The following is a 14235-nucleotide window of genomic DNA, read 5'->3' as shown; positions in this document are numbered from 1 at the left end:
TTGTTTTTATTCGTATTAATCCATTGAGGGTATGCGGAGAAATTGAAATTGGAATAAGGGCCGATATTTTTTAAAATCTACAACTGTCGTGTATTTTGAAAAAAAAAGGGTTCTTTAATCAAATTCTACATATATTCAAAAAGCAATTCCGTTAACCACTTTGCTGAAGTTACAATAACAAATATTAATTTAAGAGCTCCCCTTACACGACTTCGCAGACTGTAACTAATCCTCGCATGATCAATTAGCAGCCAATTCTACGAAGGTATTGTTTGAAAACTTTATTACGTAACGCAAGTAATAACGTATGAAATTACAAATCGGAAATTGTTACTGCTTAACTTTAGTTTCATGTATTAAATGAAAAAGCCTTGCGTCGTGGCCAGAGTTACCTTAAACATATTTTGTTCACATAACTTCTTTAGAATCGTTGTGATTTCAAACCGGATGCAACGGAAAAAACGACAGGTAAGAGACACAAATACAAAAATGTGTAGGATGAAGCTAGCACAGAATGAGACAGAAATATACATACTATTTAATACAGCGCCATCTGTGAGATTTTTTAATACTAACGTGTGTATGAAAGCTCTTGTAGTGAATTTTAATTTAGGATTATACGTGAAATTAAAATATCAATTCACAGAGGGCGCTACCTTACAATTATTTACTAATGACAAAATTTTACATATACTTAAGATGTTTAGGATAATTGTATTTTAATTTTGGAAGGTTTCACTTCTACCACGTGTGAATTGCACACATTTTGTTTTTTAAATTTATATTTATTTTTTTGCTAGCCCATATGCCCCCATTGAAGATGTCAAAATAGGAATACCCCTGCCCATCATAAGATAGGGGTCTTGACGGCTACCGTACCCCTCAATCCGATATTTGTAATTACTTCAGGAGAAGCACAGGCATGCTTATAATAATACGCCTTATCAGTAAATACCAGTCGAGAGGCGCTGTATGGTGGTATAGCACTCAGAGAATATCGCATATCATTGAAATTTCCACTTAACGTTTTAAAGTTGGCCTGCAGATTGCAGATCATATTGGTTCCCATATTTGGTGCGGTCATGTGCCCTAAAAAAATATTCCACCAATGTCGTATAAATGTAAAATCTTTTTTTGATGTGAAACATCTATAGCCGCACGTAAAACCGATTTCTGGCGTGGCGACGCATGCCGTGGCGACGCGTCGCCATGCGCATACGACCGTGCGGTTCTCTCCCACTCGATCCGGCGTTAAGCCATCTCTCTCGCTACACTGAGCTCGTATACCTATAGTGTATACTCCGTAGTGTATACAGTGTTGTTTACTACATTACACATAATTTGTTTTCAAGTAAAACACAGGTTATTTTTTCGTAATATTTTATTTTATCATTATGACATATTTAGTTCCTATCACAATCTGTTCTTTTCTGCATATTACTTTTACAAAATAATGTCGATGTTTTACATCTGCCAGGCGTCCCGTGACGGCTCACATTTTTTTAATCGACAAACTATATTGAATTAGAGAATTGATGCTGCGAATATCCGTTTGAAAGTTAAGGTTGTATTCACAGGCGATGTTTGCTCCGGGCGCTATGATCCCGCTTGTTTGGTTAGTTGACTAATGGCAAAGTTTAGATAGTATTTCGTCGGTGTAATTAATCGAATATCGGATTTATAAGGTCGCACGTTTACTCGTGGCTTCGAATTTAGATTTATAAGTCGTATTTAATTAAATCAATTGAATTATTATATTTCAAATTGATTCATATTACTAAAGACTGTTGCGGGAAAAGTTCATTCTCGTTTTACGAATCAGCAAATTAGCTCATACAGATAAATATCGCGACTGTGTTTTTGCTACTGCTATTATTCTTTGTGCTCTTAAGCGTAAGCAGCTCGTAAGCAGCTTACTGGTGGTAGGACCTCTAGAGTCCGCACGGGTAGGTACCACCGCCCTGCCTATTTCTACCGTCCAGCAGTAATGCGTTTCGGTTTGAAGAGTGGGCCAGACTATACTGAGATCTTAGAACTTATATCTCAAGGTGGGTGTTGCATTTACGTTGTAAGTGTCTATGGACACCATTAACCACTTAACACCAGATGGGCTGTGAGCTCGTACACCCATGTAAGCAATAAAAAAAGACTATTTTGCAGTATAAATGATATTGCGATTACAAGTCACCAGGCGCGGCTTTGTATGTGATTATCTTAGCAAAAAAAAAACGCGGTTCAATCAGGTTTTTGTTTACAAATACGCCGCCATATGCACCTTCCTTTCACACATACGAAACTAGACTCGGAACCTCTGACATCTCGCCGCTGATACTGAAACACCAAATACGGTAAATCATTATTTATGTCCTCTTAAATATTCAGAATACCAAACAATTACGGTACAAACAAAAGTTTTCTGTACTTGCGGCCCTGCTAGCTGTACAATGTAGTCGTGCGACTAGCGGAGCGTGAGGCCAGCGGAGAGCAATTTGGGACAGCTCAGTGCGATATCCCCCTCATTGTACCACAATAACTGGAGCGTATAGCGCTCGGAGCCAGTTCGCTCAATCCCTATGTATGGATGTGTTTTTATTTGCATAACTCTAGGTTTAATATTAAAAATATTTATGTACTAGCCTTACTCGCGCGCTTCGCTGGGCATTTAAAATTAATATTTATTATTTATTGTCATTATTATTAGGGAGTCCAACACTTATATAAATATATTAGCCTATCCATTAAGTACATGTATTTTCTACATGAATACCAAGTTTCAAGTCAATCGGATGCATGGTTCAGTAGTTATAACGGAACATCCGTAAATCCACTGTAGATTTATATACTAGTATAGAAGTATAGATGTACCCAGTTCGTTTGACGGATAGTGTTCTTAATATTTGTACCCGGAAATGAATTCGTTGCTTTTGGAATTCAAAATCGTTTATAGTCCCACATTCGGAATCTAAGTGTGCATGTTTTTGTGTCATTCGTGTATTGAGAGATTTTACTTGGAAATTTTCGATGTTGGGATTTTTTTAATTGTTTATATGGGTGAACGAGTATATCAGAGGAAGTGTGAAAGTGGCCCCGGTAAGCAACAAATTAAGGAGCGGACGGTTAGCGTGGTATGGACATGTGATGCGTAGAGAGAAGATGCATGTGACTAGGAGATGTATGGAAATGGTAGTGCAAGGTAGAGGGGGAAGAGGTCGACCGAAGAAGACATGGATGGAGTGTGTGAATGACGATATGAGAGAGAGAGGAGTGAGTGTTGAGATGACGGCTGATAGAAGAGAATGGAAGAGAAAAATTAGCTGCGACCCCACCTAGTGGGATAAGGTGGAGAAAAAGAAGAAGATGGGTGAACGAGCTCACAGCCCATCTGGTGTTAAGTGGTTAGTGGAGCCCATAGACATCTACAACGTAAGTGCGCCATTTACCTTGAGATATAAGTTCTAAGGTCTCAGTATAGCTACAACGATTGCCCCGCCCTTCAAACCATAACGCATTACTGGTTCACGACAGAAATAGGCAGGGTGGTGGTACCAATCCGTGCGGACTCACAAGAGGTCCTACCACCAGTGATTACCCAAATTATAATTTTGCGGGTTTGATTTTTATTACACGATGTTATTGCTTCGCCGTGGAAGTCAATCGTGAGTATTTGTTGAGTACGTATTGCATTAGAAAAATTGGTACCCGCCTGCGGGATTCGAACACCGTTGCATCGCTAGATACGATTGCACCGGACGTCTTATCCTTTAGGCCACGACGACTTCAATCGTCGTCAAAGTATTTATTGATCGTGGATGTTTGATTTGTTTTTAACGGACAGCTTATCTGTCAAGGAACAGAGTATTTCTGAGCTCTGTTAAATTACGTGTTAATTTTACTAAGAAAGATTTTATGATTGTGAGATAAGAATTAAAATTTTGACAAATAACGCCTTGGTTGTGATCACGAGAACTGTAAAGCATTCCAAGCATCGTAAATAATATAATGACAATAAAAAAGTTAATCCGTAAATGTAGTTTGAATTAGTTTAGACTTAAAAATACTATTCAGACACATGAGAAATAAATCAAATTAAAATCAAATCAATTTTTTTTTTCAATTCAACATAAATGAAAGAACATACTTGTTGAACGTCAAAAAGAACTACCGCCAATTCACAATAACTAGCCTCCGGCCTGAGAAGAACTGGCAAGAAACTCAGCGGGCATGTCTTTTTTCATCTTTTTATTTTAATATTAGATTTTTTTTATTATTATTATTTTTTACAATGACTATTATATCGTAACAATTATTTCACTATATGAAATGCCCGGAGCGAGCAACTCTCATTCCCACTTTGTGCAATCTTCTAGATAATCATTGACTTTATAGTAAGCTTTATTGCAAAATAAACAATATACGTTATATAATAAAACAAAGAGCTTTGTAGAGCCAATTTCAAATTTATTCAAAAACTCGACAGGCAACACTCGATTCATGAAAATGCGAATGCTTCCTGATTTCAAACGAATACGGGGAACAATTTATAATATTTTAATGAGTTGTCTTTGTAGCGAACATTTCAGATGGATTTTCAGGTCGGAGCTTAATTTACAGCTCGTAAACTTCACGAAAGCCTGCTAGATTAACGGACAGCATTTCCTGTGTGATTCGAACTTTTGCTGTTATTACGATATATTTATAATTATGGATTTCAGCTTCTATTGAAGTTACGGAATAATAGTTTTGTTAGGTATCTCAGTTGTCTGGGACTGTTAATAATACATTGGTGATGCATAATCACGCTGGTCATTTTAGCAACCAAAAAATTATGATTAAAACGAAATTAAATCTAGTACTTTCCTCGTATAAGACGTTTACGTTGTAGATGTCTATGGGCTCCAGTAACCATTTAACACCAAGTGGGCTGTGAGAACTCGTCCACTCATCTAAACAATAAAAAAAAAAACAAAGTCAAGGAATATTGTTTATAGGATAATGGACGGTGATTTGCACAATACTCAAATATCGACCAATAATACCTTAGTCATCAGTGACCACGTAAACTGTAAGGAGTTCGAAACGTTGCAAATAATAAATTGAAAATAGTAAGCGTGCGATAAAACGGTCAAAGTCCTTTTAAACATGAATTCAAACATATTTATTTTTATGAGAAACCATAAAATGTAATTGCAATATTAATAATATATGTAGTTTGTCGAACGCAGACATTTCAAAGTAGATTTTTTTTATTACTTAGATGAGTGGACGAGCTCACAGCCCACCTGGTGTTAAGTGGTTACTGGAGCCCATAGACATTTACAACGTAAATGCGCCACCCACTTTGAGATATAAGTTCTACGGTATCAGTATAGTTACAACGGCTGCCCCACCCTTCAAACCGAAACGCATTACTGATTCACGGCAGAAATAGGCAGGATGGTGGTACCTACCCATGCGGACTCACAAGAGGTCCTACCACTAATCGTGAACATTAGCTGAGTATGTATTTCATTAGAAAAATTGGTACCCGCCTGGGATTTGAACACCGGTGCATCGCTCAACACGAATACACCAGACATCTTATCCTTTAGGCCACGACGACTTCTACGTTTTAATCCAGACGATCAGGTGTATCTTAAAATTGAAAATTACCATTACAATTAGTGTAAAGGAAAGAGCTAGTCTACGGAAAACTCTTTTCATAATTCGGTAAAAAAAATACGTCATTGCGTCATTACATAACATCTAAAGGAATTATATTTCTAGAAACGCAGTATGAATCGCTTCTGTGTGACTCTGTTGCGGTGGCGGGTGGAATGATTGTAAGAAATATATTAATTAACTAGCTGACCCAGCAGACTTCGTAGTGCCTAAATCAATAAATAAAAGACCTAAACTTTTCTATAAAATAAACTTAAAAAAAACGAAAGGAATCCGTTCGACGGGGGACACGTCAAAGGAAAAACAAAATTGCTTGTTTTTATATAATTCCGAGCATTTTCATATTGTTTCACCTTTTAAACCTTTTCCGGACTTCCATTAATAATTGAAGACCAAAATTAGCCAAATCGGTCCAGCCGTTCTCGAGTTTTAGCGAGACTAACGAACAGCAATTCATTTTTATATATATTAATAGATTAGAGAGAAAACTATAAACGGTAAAAAATAACATATTTTTAAAACATATTTAAATAGTTATAGAACCCATTAAAAGAGATTCGTTTAATTTAAAATAATATAGAACAATTTCAAAAGACTAAAATTATGGAGTAATTTCAAATATTTTGTCAAACACTTCTCGCTCAGGGAACGTATGACACGTCGAAAAAAATCAAAGACCAATGCATATCCATGCGTAGACCCAAAAGTCCTGAACAATCTATCGCAATCATTCTGTTTATTGAAGTTACACTGATTCGGTGAATGAAACGCGACCTGGAATATCCGGTCCTTGTATATCTCGTCCCGGAACTGTCAGTCAAACGTATTCTTAATTAATTACTCGACACGTGTACCGCTAGATTAATTAGCACGATGACATGACGACAAGACGCTGATATTGAAAGCGACAAGCATTCCGAAACTTGAGATGTTTTGTACAGCGCTCCTGGCTTTGTAATCTTCGATCATGTGGTACAAGATAATGGAACTGGTAGTGTTGTCAAAACTACTAAATACAACTCCCTATTTCTGTCAGGTAACTGCGGTGCAAAGGGTAGTTTGTGAGTTGAAATGGTTATTCTAATATATATATTTTTAATTTTTTTATTGCTTAGGTGATTGGACGAGCTCACAGCCCACCTGATGTTAAGTGGTTACTGGAGCCCATAGACATCTACAACGTAAATGCGCCACCCACCTTGAGATATAAGTTGTAAGGTCTCAAGTATAGTTACAACGGCTGCCCCACCCTTCAAACCGAAACGCATTACTGCTTCACGGCAGAAATAGGCGGGGCGATGGTACCTACCCGTGCGGACTCACAAGAGGTCCTACCACCAGTAATTACGCAAATTATAATTTTGCGGGTTTGATTTTTATTACACGATGTTATTCCTTCACCGTGGAAGTCAATCGTGAACAATTGTTGAGTACATATTTCATTAGAAAAATTGGTACCCGCCTGAGATTCGAACATCGGTGCATCGCCTCAACACTTATGCACCAGACGTCTTATCCATTAGGCCACGACGACTACACTTATTACTATTATTATACTTATTCTAATATAGCAACTAATTGCGTTATGGGTTGTTCACAATGACCTCATGGGTTAACACGTCATAAATGATACTTAGAGCTTAAAGTTCTAGTAGTATTGGGAGCTTACCCGGACGGACACTACCATCCTCCTATTCTCGGTTACAAAGCTGTATCATTAACTTTCATTAATGTTTAATTAATAGTTCGACGTCATATCATAAGATAGTCGGCAATATTCACGCTATGATGATGTTAATTGGCGAAGATCACAAAAAAAACTACATTTAAACTTTTCTGCCTATCTTGGGTCATAGAGTCAAACCTCAATTTCACGAGTGTAAGGGCTGTTAGTCAAAGTGTGATTGCTTCATCCCAAATGTAAATGAGGCAGTGTTACCAATCAGTGGGAATGAACATTTTTAATTGTTAATGACGAACTCACTAGTATTTGATATCTGCCCAGCATAAATTTATCACAACCATCGAGGTCAAACAAAAGAAGCCATCTTGATGTCATTGAAAAACCATAAACCCTTTTATTCAGGTCTTAAGCTCTAGTCCATTGAAAAAGGGGTGTTTGGTGCCAAGATCGTAAAATTTAGGGCTTCGGCTTATCCAGATTATTTATTCTAATATACGTTAAGTTGAGTTATAAGGTCTCAATTTTAACAGTACAATGGCTATCTTGCCCTTCAAGCTGAAATGCATTACTTCTTCTCAGCAGCAATAAGCAGGGTGGTGGTACCTACCCGTGTGGACTCATAAGACGCCCTACCACTAGTATTTACGCAAATTATAATTTTGTGATTTTTATTACACGATGTTATTTCTTCACTGTGAAAGTCAATCAATATGTACGTATTTCATTAGAAAAAATTGGTACCTGCCGGCGGGATTCGAACACCGATGCATCGCTCTACATACGAATGCACCGGACGTCTTATCCTTTAGGCCATGACCAGTCGAAGTATCACCACACTGCCCCTTTGAAGTTTGAAGGGTGAAATAGCCGATATACAACTCAGTTAGGACTTTGCCTCATTCTTAAAGATGGATGGAGAGGGTTTTTTTCCTGCCGATGCTGATAGCCTTGAGAGGATATTTCAGTTTTGCCCTAACATGTAGGCGATATCACCGGGTTCAAACCGGAAAGTGTTGCTAACACTATCCCTAGCAAAAGCATTGCTTCGCAGAATCTACCATTGGATCGGAAACGCGACCCAATGAGAGGGGAGGGATAGCACTGAGATTTTTACTTAAAACCTAATTGAACGTTATCATGCCATAACCTAATTCATGCCATGATAATCATTCGTTCTATATTTTTTGTTAATAGTGCTACTTCCAGTCTTCTCTTTAAATACAATCCAATAAACAATGTTTAATGCTTACAAAGTCAGGCAAGAAAACGGCTCATTATGTTAAGAGGTTATCGTCGTTTATAAAAACCTGAAATGTCAGAGGTACAGCTGATCTACGGCTACCGCTATCCTACCGCCGAGAGCTTTCTTTAGACCTTGTTTCAAAAAGGTCATGTAAAACACTAGGAGGATTACGTGGAGCATCTTATGCTTTATGGCTGGCATTCACAGTTTGCTATCTATACGCACAGTTAGGAGCTTAATATCAAAAGGACCTTATCTCGGCTTCTTATCTACTGCAGGAAAAGTAGCATAATAACTATTCACTGACCCGCAAAATATCATTATACATATGCGGAAAGATTAAATACAAAAACTGACAGCCATATTTCTTCTTTCAGTTAACAAACGCGATATTTAACTTAAGCCAGCCCAAGATAAAGCACCGTTTCAAAATTGCACTTGCAACTTTAACGTTTTGACGTCGTAAATTCGGAATCTTGACCGATTCCGACGTAAACCTCGGTTTTTACGATAGCCTTAAAAGCAACAATGGGGGAGCTAGATTGAAACTCATTTAGGTCGAGAGCACCAACTCGGATTAAACTCGGTCGCGGTTCACGGAAGACTTATTGCTTTCGGCTGATTGATTTTTCTTTTGATAGGATTCCTGGATGCGGCACAGCCACCTTTAATACTTCGAGAATATTCGGGTGATATTTTAATCAGAGTTTTAATTTTACGACATTTTTTTAGCTGTATGATCTGGGTGTTTGGAATGTGCTGGAGTGTCTTGATTTACTCGTCCATATTGGTAGCGTCTAGAATCCAAGAGACAGGGTAATTACGTAGTGCCTTTCTTGGTACACCTGGTAATGGTTTAACATAGATAATTTCTAAAAAGGCGAAGGTAAAACTAATTGCTAAAAGCTAAAATTGAGAATTAGATCTGATATATTTGTAGATGGTAGCACTCACGTCGTCACTTAATGTCAGGTGTATCATTATCTCGTTTAATTCATACAGGATCATTAGACTCACTCACAATAAAACCAACTAAGATACTAATAACTTTTACTGGTGGTAGGACCTCTTGTGAGTCCGCACGAGTAGGTACCACCACCACCAGTAATGCGTTTCGGTTTGAAGGGTGGGGTAGTCATTGTAACTATACTGAGACCTTATATCTCAAGGTAGGTGACGAATTTACGTTTTAGATGTATATGGGCTCCAGTAACCACTAAGCACCAGATGGGCTGTGACCTTGTCCTATTGATGGACCAAGCCAAATAAATAAATAAAAATGTGATTTTTCTAACTGTTCGCTAAATGTTTACCGTAGAAATCTATACTTAAGCTGAATCGTTGCGGTGGATATAATAGATTTATTGTTAATACTAGCTTTTTCCCGCGACTCCGTCCGCGTGGAATAATTACTTTGGCATAACGCTAAATTTTACCTGCCTATTCATTTACGCAGTGGATGCTCTCAAAAGGGATTAAAATCCCGATTTTAAAACATTCTTTATTGGTGCTTCGCTTGCATTGGTCTTAGCCTGATGTCATATAGCCTTCCTCAATTAATGGGTTATCTAACACTGAAAGTATTTTTTAAATCGGACCAGTAGTTCCTGAGATTAGCGCGTTCAAAAAAACAAACTCTTCAGCTTTATAATATTACTAGCGGCCCGCTCCGACTCCGCTCGGGTCTTTAACAAAAATTTCAACGATATTGGACGTTGTTTTATTTTTTTAAATAAAATAACACTTATTGCGGCATAACTATGATAGTTAGACATATGTTGTTGCGACATTTTTTGTAAATAATAATGTGTTCTACAAAGTCGTAGTACATTATTTTATTCTATCATATAATTTTTTTTTTTTTTCAAAAAAGATTATAGCCTATGTCACTCGGGAATAATGTAGCTTCCAAACAGTGAAATAATTTTTCAAATCGGTTCAGTAGTTTTGGAGCCTATTCAATACAAACAAATCTTTCCTCTTTATAATATCATTAGTATAGATTCGTTAATATAAAATGTTCTTGTCTCCAGGTGAAGTGGAGCGGCTTCTACGGGAGTACAGACAGAACCAGGAGCTGGTGCGAAACATCGGTGCACATTACTATCAAATCATATATCCAGTGCAGCTTCGGCACCACGAGAAAATGGGCATATCCACCAGAGAGGTTAACACGCCAAAGGTAATTTTCAAAGTATTATCTGGCTTTTTTTTCATCTTAAACATATTCCATGTATCGTGTTTTAAAACACATTTATGTATACTAGTGGTCACCCAGTAGACGAAATTCGACTATAATTAATTGAGATTATAAGTTTGAACATTATTATGGTTCTATTCTTAATTACTATTATATTTCTACAATCACAGATTTCGCCAAGACTACGCTATAGACAAATAATATTAACGACAAAAAACAAGAATCTATTCCGAATTTGACTACAGACAAAAGTTTGACAATGAACAAAAGAGTATAATAATATGTATATATGCGTGTGTGTGTCAAATACTAAGTGTATGGTAGTGCGTGTAATGCTTTTTTTTATTGATTTAATTTATTATAATCGCAAAATTAAAAAAATTGTCATTCTGCACTTCTTCTCTATATTCTCTATGAGTGTGGGAAATTTCATACTCCTCCGTCCGCGTAATTATCGTAAAAAGGGATAAAAAGTTTTTGCTTCACGTATTAATGTATAGATAGATATTTTGTTGTAAAACCACATAATAATGTTAGATGTGCCCAGAAAAATGACTAAATAATAATCTGCTCAAATCGAGGAGACAGTGCTTACGAAATAAAGAAATATACAACTGACTCCTTGTAGTTGTTAGGTTAAGGTGCGCTGAGGGTCGTGGATTCGATTCCCACATCAGGCAAACATTCATACGATAGATAGGTTTGTTTGCTCTTTGTCTGGGTGTTTATTATCTATATACGTATATTTTTAAACGTATATAAGTATGTTGTATGTCAGTCTCTGGTACCCTTAACACACGGAATACTAATTTGGGGGCCGAATGACCGTGTGAGCTTTGTTCCCAGTAATGTTTTTACTAGTTATTATTTATATAATATTCGATAATATCTCTGCTATTATGACACACGGCGTGTGAGAGTGAGCATCAGCATAGCACGCACTCATTCTGATGTTTCCCAAAATGAAATCCCAGGAAATTTCATAACAAATTTTGGCACAATTTTCAAGGTCACAAACAAAAGTTTTATTTTTATTTGTGTTTCCTGTTTCGAGTTCAATGTAGAAGAGTAATTATTGATAAGAATATATTAAAAAATTCTCAAAACTAGATCTACGTCGTAGCTACGTAGCTCCGTCGTAGCTACGCCGTTGAGGTAGTAGTGGTTGAGTAGCTACACTACCTCAACGGCGTAAGATTAATTATGATTATTAATTCAATGAAGCTCTACTCAAGGTTCAAAAGACTTAAGGATTCACAGGAGAATGGACCGCAACGTTCTTAGAGTATAATACCAGTATATAGCTACTGCCAACCGTGATTTACTGATGTAGGGCGTATTGAAAGCTGGCATAGGTGGGAGCTTCTGCCGCAAAGCATTTCATGTATTCCGGTCATGCTTTCGCGTTGAAGGATGCGACAACGGACATACTATACAATTAAGTCTCCATATTCTGGAACCTCACAATTTGAATTGAGCGATAAGTTCATTGACCTATTATTTAACTGACAAAAAAAATCGGCAATCAAATAAACAAAGCCATGTCACAAAAACAAGGGAAGAGCTCGGAACAAAAAAAAAAAAGAAGAAAACCTTGAGAATAATTTTGGTGGTCCTGTTTGTTGGGAAACTCGCCGAAAACTTTCGAAGAACCTCAACAACAATAACATTTGCACTTCAACTCGTTTGGATCCTCGATTTTGTAGAATCAACAATACCTCCTACGAATCTGAGACGACAGAGAGGCGAGGAGCCGTCCAAAAACTTCAACTTACTTCTTAATCAGCTTACAAGTTGTGTTCTTGAAAACATTTTTTTTTAATACTTATAGAGGTGGAAGAGCTCACGGCACGTACTGTTAAGTAGTTACTGGAGCTCAGCCCGGTCATCGTTTTCGTCAAACCCGTCACTTGCGGCAAAGTGGAAGGAAAGGGGCCTAGGAGCGTAGTCCCATGCGCTGGTCCAATCAGATTAAGACTTTGGAATTTAGCATTCAGGAGTGAACGGAGGAACATAGTCGTAAGAAAAGTGCTCCGTAAAGGTCACGACCCTCACTGAGGAATACGTCACACGGAGAATGCTGACGGAAGACTATCGCTGTAACCGTTAGACTCGTTACTGTCTGGTATTGCTGAGCCGATAACCTCTTCCGAACCTCACTATCTCAATTATCTTCTCGCTTTTATTTTTGGTAATTCATACTCGGAATTAATGGAAATAAATTATACTGGTGGTAGGACCTCTTGTGAGTCCGCGCGGGCAGGTACCACCATCCTGCCTATTTCTGCCGTGAAGCAGTAATGCGTTTCGGTCTGAAGTGTAGGGCAGCCGTTGTAACTATACTGAGATCTTAGAACTTATATCTCAAGGTGGGTGGCGCATTTACGTTGTAGATGTCTATGGGCTCCAGTAACCACTTAACACCAGGTGGGCTGTGAGCTCGTCCACCCATCTAAGCAATAAAAAAAAAAGTCTTTATTTTGATTATCCGAAGTAGCAATATCTAAGGACGCCTATCACGGAACAGATCGGCTATTTATAAACAAGATTCAGTGCGAAGCGCTCTTCGATAGTACGCCTACGTGTGTTGCGTGTTCTCAATAATTGCCAATATCGATATTTTAATCATTCGCAACACGCGCTATACTAAAATAAAGTTCAAGGGAAAAACACGTTACAGATTAAGATAAAAATTTATATGTTTACTAGCGGCCCGCTCCGGCTCCGCTCGGGTCTTTAACAAAAATTTCAACGATATTTGACGTGGTTTTATTTTTTTTAAATAAAAGAACACTTATTGTGGCATAACTATAATAGTTAAACATATGCTGTTGCAACACTTTTTGTAAATAATAATGCGGTCTACAAAGTCGTAGTACATTATTTTATTCTATCTATATAATATATAAAAAGGAATTGCTGTTCGTTAGTCTCGCTAAAACTCGAGAACGGCTGGACCGATTTGGCTAATTTTGGTCTTGAAAGTCCAGAGAAGGTTTAAAAGGTTTAAAAAAAATATATGAAAATGCTCGGAATTAAATAAAAATAACAATTTTGTTTTTCCCTTGATGTTTACTTTATACAAAAATTTAGGTATTTTATTTATCGATCGAGGCACTACGAAGTCTGCCGGGTCAGCTAGTTATCAATAGTTTTCGTAGGGCACGCGGTGTAAAGAATATTTTAGGTAATTTTTTTACACCTTGGGTTACATTATTGGAGTTTTAGTAAGATCCCTAATTTTTTTCAAAAAAGATTATGGCCTATGATACTCGGAAATAGTGTGGCTTCCAAGCAGTGAAAGAATTTTTCAAATCGGTTCAAAAGTTTCGGAGCCTATACAATACAAACAAACAAATCTTTCCTCTTTATAATATTAGTATAGATGTGCTTCGTACAAAATTCCTTCATGTTTCTAGGCGGCTTCAAAAAAAATCAGAGGCTATCATC

General features: G+C 37.3%; 1 protein-coding gene across 10 annotated transcripts in view; it reads left to right on the top strand.

The window, feature by feature from the left end:
- Positions 1-14235, top strand: part of LOC105841880 (disintegrin and metalloproteinase domain-containing protein 11) — a 576915-nt gene that overhangs the window by 324862 nt on the left and 237818 nt on the right. For all 10 annotated transcript variants that reach the window (XM_062670757.1, XM_038013324.2, XM_062670755.1 and 7 more), the window contains one exon: positions 10619-10767. In XM_062670757.1, coding sequence (XP_062526741.1) covers positions 10619-10767 — 149 coding nt within the window. The remainder of the gene's footprint in view (positions 1-10618; positions 10768-14235) is intronic.

Source organism: Bombyx mori, chromosome 10 (assembly GCF_030269925.1).
Source record: "Bombyx mori chromosome 10, ASM3026992v2".
Taxonomy (NCBI): domain Eukaryota; kingdom Metazoa; phylum Arthropoda; class Insecta; order Lepidoptera; family Bombycidae; genus Bombyx; species Bombyx mori.
Note: the sequence above shows the minus strand (reverse complement) of the source record. Positions and strands in the feature narration are given on the sequence as shown.